General features: G+C 38.8%; 1 protein-coding gene across 1 annotated transcript; it reads left to right on the top strand.

The window, feature by feature from the left end:
- Positions 1–4235: 4235 nt before the first annotated feature.
- LOC114157279 (uncharacterized) lies at positions 4236–7791 on the top strand. The gene is made up of 2 exons (XM_028038538.1): positions 4236–6488; positions 6697–7791. Exons 1-2 carry the CDS (start codon positions 5651–5653, stop codon positions 7122–7124), a joined length of 1266 nt encoding a protein of 421 aa, XP_027894339.1. The 5' UTR covers positions 4236–5650; the 3' UTR covers positions 7125–7791.
- The last annotated feature ends 495 nt before the right edge of the window (positions 7792–8286 follow it).

Here is an 8286-nt window from a genome sequence, read left to right as displayed (position 1 = left end):
GAAGAATTTTTTTTGGTCATTTTTATGCCGCAGACTCAGCCCACTCCCTCTCCGTGTCTCACTTCTTCTCTCTTAGATGATGAAGGTGCTTCCCTTTACTGCTTGTTTATGATTCCTTCTTGTTTTCCTGCCAGAATAAGTACTATGAAATATTTATTTATATGCTGATTTTTCATAGTGATAAATAAATGAGTGAAAAAAATAGGAAACATAAAAGAAAAACACAGGCACAAGCTATTTATATGATTATTTGTGAATCAGAAATAATCCCTTCATGTTGGTTTGATTCCAGTTTTTAAAATTAAATTATGTGTAACGTGAAATATTCAAGGATTCATCCAACATTTAGGTTTTTTTTTTTGGCATCCAAATATTGAAGTTTCCATTTATGGCTTGCATCAGTATTATTGTGGGAAAATGAGGAAGATGTAAAATTAAGAACAGAAAAAGACATCAGTTCTAGATTAACACCTCCATCAGATAAAATTTTTTTTTGAAATAGAGTTGTATCTCCTATATGTCAAGTTTCCAGTTGTTTTGGAGCGACATGTTTGGTGCTAAAATAAAATTCCTTCAAGATGTTTCTGCTAAAAATAGTCAAATAGTTTCAAAAGTCCAGGAAACACTGAGCTCTTTCAGTCTACAAAAAAAGTCTGAATGGTTGCAAGTGCAATATTTTAACAAATATACAATAGACTAAAACATAAGCCGAATGAAACCACAATCAAAATCGACTTTATTGACCAAGATTGTGTGGACAAACAAGGAATTTGTTTTTGGTTTCCAAACACTCAGCACACAAACATAAAGTATAAATGCGTAAACCTGAAAGCAAATACAAATAAAGGGACAAAGTGTTTGTGTTTGTATATTTGATGGCATTTTTATACATAAAGAAAGAAAAACAGAAGGATTGTTGGGACAGTTCCAAAATGCTCATTTTGTTTCACAGCAGAGCAGCTGACTGTTCAGGCTGCATCATAGGCAGCCTGAACGGGGAAACTGTCTCTGTGGCAGCTGGTTTTTGCAAACAGCGCTCTGAAGTGCAGACCTGAAGGTTCACACAGTTTGTGTCCAGGATGTGTGGGGTCTGCAGACATGTTTGCTACCCTTTTTCAGATCCTAAACCTAAACCAAACCCCACAGTGATGAATGTGCTTGAGACAGACTGGGTAACAGCAGTGTAGAAGAAGACCAGCAGCTTCTTTGGAAGGATTTGAAAAGAGCACTGCCTGTGGCAAATCAAGAAATACAACCTCAGCTGGGCCTTCGTCTGAACAGCGTCTGTGCATGAAGATCAGCTCAGGGTCAGGGTGAGGCGGTTCCTAGGAGGTGAGGGGAGGCAACCAGTCCTGACTCGGTTAAACTCCAGGTGGTTCTGACAAATACAAGAACTCACCAACAGATTAAGACAGAATCTACGTAGAAATGATAACTATAAGGTGAGAAGACATCTACTGATGCCTAAGAATACTTGAAAGGTGATTGGGTAGATAAAATAGACTATGCAAGCCTGACATTCAACATCTTTGTGTTTTTCCTGTTGAGAATTTGCCTATTTTGATCCACATGTTCTTTCCAGATCTAATTGAAACAACCTCTTTTTGCCTCTTGCAGTGTTGTAGTACTCGAAAACGGTCTTGGTCTCGAGACCGGTCTTAAGACCATTTTTTGATAGTCTCGGTCTTGTCTCGGACTCGACCACATTTGGTCTCGGTCTTGTCTCGGTCTCGGACATTGAGGACTCGGTATTTTATTTCAAGACCGGTCAAGACCACAACTGTGAAAATAACGCTAAATCATCAGTATCAATTTCTTTAAGATCCTTCTTTTTATTGGATGCACTCCTGATTCAAATCCAAGCAATAACCCGTCTCATTGGTAAATGCATGTTGTTGTTTTTTTAACTGCTGTCGCCCCACCCCCTTTCACCTTGAGCGCGGACTGCAGCACTTCGATTGAAAGTTACAAGTGGTTGTCTGAGAAGGGGATAAGATGTCGGCCAAATCATCGGTTATAAAATTTGGCTATTTAAATCACAAACAATACATTTGTAAAGCAACATTGAGAAAAAAGCATACAGCGCAATGTAAGTTCTGCAGTGCTTCACTATCAGAGACGGTGGGGACTACGTCCAACTTTTATCGACGACACCTTGAAAGAAAGCACAAAGAAAGGTAAGCTGTGTGTAAAAGTGATATTAGGAAAGCTAGCAAGTTAACGTAAGCAATTTCCTCGGTATCAAAATTATTCTACCCGGCCATCACACAGTTCTTATTTCAATATTAGCTACACATATTAAGTTAGCTAAAGTTATATATGTGTGCTTTATCTTTTAGGGTGAATGTTCTCCTTTCTTATCCGCTATTTGCCACCTAGCTTGATGCACAAGTTGTCACCTAGTAGTGTTTGTGAAAACATGTCGGACATTACTGATTTAATTTAAAGAAGTGTTGATTCGTGTTGTGCATGGACAACGCTGTTTCAATTACAGCTTTCCTGAACATGTCTCCGTATTTCTGTCGGCTTCATGAGTGGATTGCAGCACATAGGTGGAAGCAGAGCAAAAATAAAAGTCTGAATAGATAATCGTAATATATTTTGGTTCTTGTTCAATACTTCTCATGAAGGAGAAGACTGATGTGGAAGTCTCTACCTATGTTTAATAACCATAATAAGGTGACGTACGTAACCATGACAGAACAATGGTTCGTAATGGTTCTGTCAATAAGTCACCATGACAGAACAATGGTTCGTAATGGTTCTGTCAATAAGTCACCATGACAGAACGTAATGGTTCGTAATGGTTCTGTCAATAAGTCACCATGACAGAACGTAATGGTTCGTAATGGTTCTGTCAATAAGTCACCATGACAGAACGTAATGGTTCGTAATGGTTCTGTCAATAAGTCACCATGACAGAACGTAATGGTTCGTAATGGTTCTGTCAATAAGTCACCATGACAGAACGTAATGGTTCGTAATGGTTCTGTCAATAAGTCACCATGACAGAACAATGGTTCGTAATGGTTCTGTCAATAAGTCACCATGACAGAACAATGGTTCGTAATGGTTCTGTCAATAAGTCACCATGACAGAACGTAATGGTTCGTAATGGTTCTGTCAATAAGTCACCATGACAGAACGTAATGGTTCGTAATGGTTCTGTCAATAAGTCACCATGACAGAACGTAATGGTTCGTAATGGTTCTGTCAATAAGTCACCATGACAGAACGTAATGGTTCGTAATGGTTCTGTCAATAAGTCACCATGACAGAACGTAATGGTTCGTAATGGTTCTGTCAATAAGTCACCATGACAGAACGTAATGGTTCGTAATGGTTCTGTCAATAAGTCACCATGACAGAACGTAATGGTTCGTAATGGTTCTGTCAATAAGTCACCATGACAGAACGTAATGGTTCGTAATGGTTCTGTCAATAAGTCACCATGACAGAACAATGGTTCGTAATGGTTCTGTCAATAAGTCACCATGACAGAACGTAATGGTTCGTAATGGTTCTGTCAATAAGTCACCATGACAGAACGTAATGGTTCGTAATGGTTCTGTCAATAAGTAACCATGACAGAACGTAATGGTTCGTAATGGTTCTGTCAATAAGTCACCATGACAGAACAATGGTTCGTAATGGTTCTGTCAATAAGTCACCATGACAGAACGTAATGGTTCGTAATGGTTCTGTCAATAAGTCACCATGACAGAACAATGGTTCGTAATGGTTCTGTCAATAAGTCACCATGACAGAACGTAATGGTTCGTAATGGTTCTGTCAATAAGTCACCATGACAGAACGTAATGGTTCGTAATGGTTCTGTCAATAAGTAACCATGACAGAACGTAATGGTTCGTAATGGTTCTGTCAATAAGTCACCATGACAGAACAATGGTTCGTAATGGTTCTGTCAATAAGTCACCATGACAGAACGTAATGGTTCGTAATGGTTCTGTCAATAAGTAACCATGACAGAACGTAATGGTTCGTAATGGTTCTGTCAATAAGTAACCATGACAGAACGTAATGGTTCGTAATGGTTACGTTCTGTAACGTAACCATGACAGAACGTAATGGTTCTGTCAATAAGTAACCATGACAGAACCTAATGGTTCGTAATGGTTCTGTCAATAAGTAACCATGACAGAACGTAATGGTTCGTAATGGTTACGTTCTGTAACGTAACCATGACAGAACGTAATGGTTCTGTCAATAAGTAACCATGACAGAACCTAATGGTTCGTAATGGTTACGTTCTGTAACGTAACCATGACAGAACGTAATGGTTCTGTCAGCATGTGCTGGCTTGTGCTGGTGGGTAACCCCAATGTCTCCAAAGCCATCATATATAATTTATTAATGTGCCAAACCTGATATGCTTAACCTTAAATAAGTTGTATTTTCTTGCATTGGTCCTACAATTAACATTATTAAGGGAAGTAAGCAAATGCAGTTAACCTTGAGAGACTGAGTCGACTGGACATATAATAACATCCTGTTCCTAAGTTAGATTTTTTCTTTCTCATGAAAAACAATTATGAGACAGTGAATGAATTCATTCACTGTCTCATAATTATGAACTAAGGTCAATGTAAGTTACATTGACCTTAGGAGCTGGATATAGCTCCTGACATTGAAGATAAGACGTGGAGGTGATGCTCTGTTGTTTGGCTGTGGGAACTAGTCTATAGATATAAGCAGAGAGTGAAGAGACTAATATGCCTCACCTTATGAAAAATTAATAAATTAGTTGCTTTGTATGGATATAGGCAAATTACTTTTAGAAACCACATTGTTATGTTGCCATTTACAATTTCAGGTCAATAAGTAACTTTTTACCAGTTCACTCTCTATGGTTCATACCATATCAGTCATTTAACTTACTTGTTTATCCATTTCAAAAATGTGATGGCCAAAATACCATTGATTTGCATTTTGTTTATCTACATGCGTTTCTAGTAACATTACATTACACATATTTGACATGTATTTGTAAAGTTCCTACTTATTTTTAAGGTTGTTTTCTTATGTAATTGATGTTCATATGATCAGATAAACTGATTTCTATGTCCTATTTATTAGGTTCCTGGAATACAAGGCAGGGCAACAGAGTGATGTCACACAGCCAACAATATCGTTATTTACACAGAAAGTGCAGCTCTACAGCCCACAATCGCCAAGGCAGCAAGCCATCAGTGAAGCCATTGTTCAAGATTTGATCATTGGATGTTGTCTGCCCCTCTCCCTCGTGGAAAATGGACACTTTAAACACTTTCTTGAAGTCCTGGACAGTAAATACACACCAATCTCTAGAAAAACAGTTTCTGAGAGACGAATTCCAGAATTGGTCAGAAAAGTCAAGGAAACTGTCTTGGAGAAACTGAAGACCCAGTCGTCTGTGTCATTAACAACTGACCTTTGGTCTGATCGCAGGCTACGCTCCTTTCTTGGGGTGACTGCCCATGTGTGCTACAAATCTAAAGATTGCTATGCACTTGAATCCTACCTGCTGGACTGTAGGCGTTTTACAGGGAGGCATACTGGAGAGCACATTGCGTCTGCCTTTGAGGAGATCACTGAGGAATATGGTATTCGTGACAAAATTAGCTATATCATAACAGACAATGCACCCAATATGAAATGTGCTTTCAAAGTACACATGCCCCAGCAGCAATCTGATGACAGTGAGAGTGAAGAGGATAATTTAGATGACGAGCACTTGTGGGAGGACATTAATTCAGAGGAAGACATTGACTTACCATGGTCATCTGGTGAACGTCTTTCCTGCTTTGCACACTCTCTCCAGTTAGTTGTGCATGATGGTATGAAGGAGGTCAAGACCATTTCTCGCACCATAGCAAAAACGTCAAAGTTCGCAACCCTTTTACATAGCAGCTCACAATTTAAAGATAAGTTTGAGGCTGCATTTGGCACCAATAAAAGTGTTCCAGCTGCAAATACAACTCGTTGGAACAGTACATTTAAACAAGTACAGGCCCTTACAACTCTAGAACACAAATCACTCAGTGAAATGTGCAACAAAGACTATGAGGATGTCGTGTTCAGTGCGCGGGAGTGGAACCAGCTAAAGGAGCTATGTATAGTTCTTTCTCCATTTGCTGAAGCAACAGAGCTGACCCAAGGGGAAAGATCAGTGACTATTAGTATGGTGGTTCCAACTGTACTGGACTTGAACACACACCTCCTCAAGATGGAGGAGACCCGAATGCAGTGCCGGCCGTTGGTCAGAGCCCTCCAGCAGTCTCTGGTGAAAAGATTTTCTGGAATCTTTACAAAAACAAACATGGCCAAAGACAGTGGAAGAGAGGAACCTTTTAACCATGATGTGTACTTCTTTGCTGCCATGCTGGATCCACAGTTTGGCTTAAGCTGGGTGGATTTAGATGTTACCAACGGAGGTAATGCAGCATCGGTGAAGAAGTTCAGAGATGAACTTAAGAAGACACTGACAGGTTGGTATGCATTTTTCTTTGCTGAAAAAAAAGTCTTATTTGCAAAATTATAAATCTTAAAATGTCTTAAATTCGTAGCACATAAAGCCTTAAATCATAAAGTGGAATTTATAGTCTTCTTTTCATCAGTTTACTTTTGTCATAAACATTATTTTGTACACTCAAAGTTCTTGAAAACTAACACAGTCATTGTGTTTGTGTTTTTCAGACACATTGATCTTTGGGGTGGAGAACATGGAGAGTACAGATGACAAGTGCTCAGAAGCCATGAATGTGGATCCAACCAGTCATTCGCCACCAGCCAAATGCCCTCGACTTCTGTCACGCTACAAGGCACATAAGAAGCACAGCTCCTCTGTCCAGAATTCAAGTATTGCAACACAATTAAACAGATACTTTAATGATATAAGAGACTGTGACAGTGACAATGCTCTTGCCTTCTGGGGAGAAAACCAGTCCAAATATCCTCAACTGCACAATTTGGCTTTGAAAGTGCTATCCGTCCCTGCCTCCTCTGCACCAGTGGAAAGGGTTTTTAGTCGAGGAGGCATTGTAATGAGACCCCATCGTGCACGTTTAGGTGCAAAAATGCTGCAGTCTCTAATCTTTCTGAAGTGCAATGAAACCTTACTTTAAACTAATTTTATGTATCACCTACTTTATTTCAACCACTGTTCAACTACATGGTTATCCTTGTTCTCGAGTTTTGCCATTGACGTTTTCTAAAGCTTTGGCGTATTATGAAACTGCTTCCAGTTGTATAATTTTATTTTTGAAACGCATGCAGTTGGGCCTCTAAATGTCAGATTTCTTTATTATGTATGTTATGTATAAGTTGCTACATCCATTCAACAGCAGAGTTAAAGATGCAGTATGTAACTTTGTTAAAACAAAAAAATATCTTTGTAAAAGTTATATAGTTTTTTTTATATATTTATGTCACTATGTTGTGTCAGTATGTTATGAGACCGACAAGCTGTGAAAATATTGAGCTCCTCTGCCTTTTCTCCATGTTCCCAGTGCTAACTGGAGAAATACACTGCTTGGTCAAAAACAAACCATCTGATCCAGCAAAAGGGTCTTAGAACTGATAAAAGTCAGTCATGTTTTTGTGCACGTATTTCAATGGGGTTTGTATTTCTGCAGATGGCAGTAGTCGCTCAGGGAGGAAGTGAAGGAGATCAATCTTTTTTTCAACAAATTATCTGTCTCATAACATATTGTCACAACTTAGTGATAGATATAGATTTATTTAAGAAAAGTTATATAATGTAGCTATAATCTGTATACGAGAGAGAAATGATTGGCATTTTTTCAGTTTTACATATTTGCACATGGTTTTGAAATAGCACATTTAAAAACAACATAAATGTATGTACTGTTCATGAAAGGCAGAGAAAATACTATTTTGATCGACTTTGATTGTTTGAAATTCTGTGATTACAACATAGAAGTACTAAATAAAGATGTTTATGTTTATTCCAGTTCTCTGTGTAAAATATCTAGGTGTTTTTACGTGAATGTGGGTCTTTTAGATCAATTTTAGTGATTTTGATCATGTTTCACATTTTATTGTCACATACTGGCGCTGGTCTTGGTCTTGACTCGGTCTCGACTTCCCTCGGTCTTGGTCTTGACTTGGTATCGGACCCTAAAAGTCTTGGTCTTGTCTCGGTCTCGATACACTCTGGTCTTGGTCTTGTCTTGGTCTCGGGTTAGGTGGTCTTGAACACAACACTGGCCTCTTGTTTCTCTGTGGTCTTGGTGACGGACCGACATGCTGTGTCGGGTTTTCCTC

Source organism: Xiphophorus couchianus, chromosome 1 (genome assembly GCF_001444195.1).
Source record: "Xiphophorus couchianus chromosome 1, X_couchianus-1.0, whole genome shotgun sequence".
Classification (NCBI taxonomy): domain Eukaryota; kingdom Metazoa; phylum Chordata; class Actinopteri; order Cyprinodontiformes; family Poeciliidae; genus Xiphophorus; species Xiphophorus couchianus.
This window is presented reverse-complemented; position numbering and strand designations above follow the sequence as displayed.

What these genes read in the sequence shown, in the direction of transcription:
- LOC114157279 (XM_028038538.1), top strand. Translation starts at nt 5,651, where the DNA reads ATGAAATGTGCTTTCAAAGTACACATGCCCCAGCAGCAATCTGATGAC. An exon ending in ACTTAAGAAGACACTGACAG is followed by an intron (nt 6,489 to 6,696) that starts GTTGGTATGCAT and finishes TGTGTTTTTCAG; the next exon opens with ACACATTGATCTTTGGGGTG.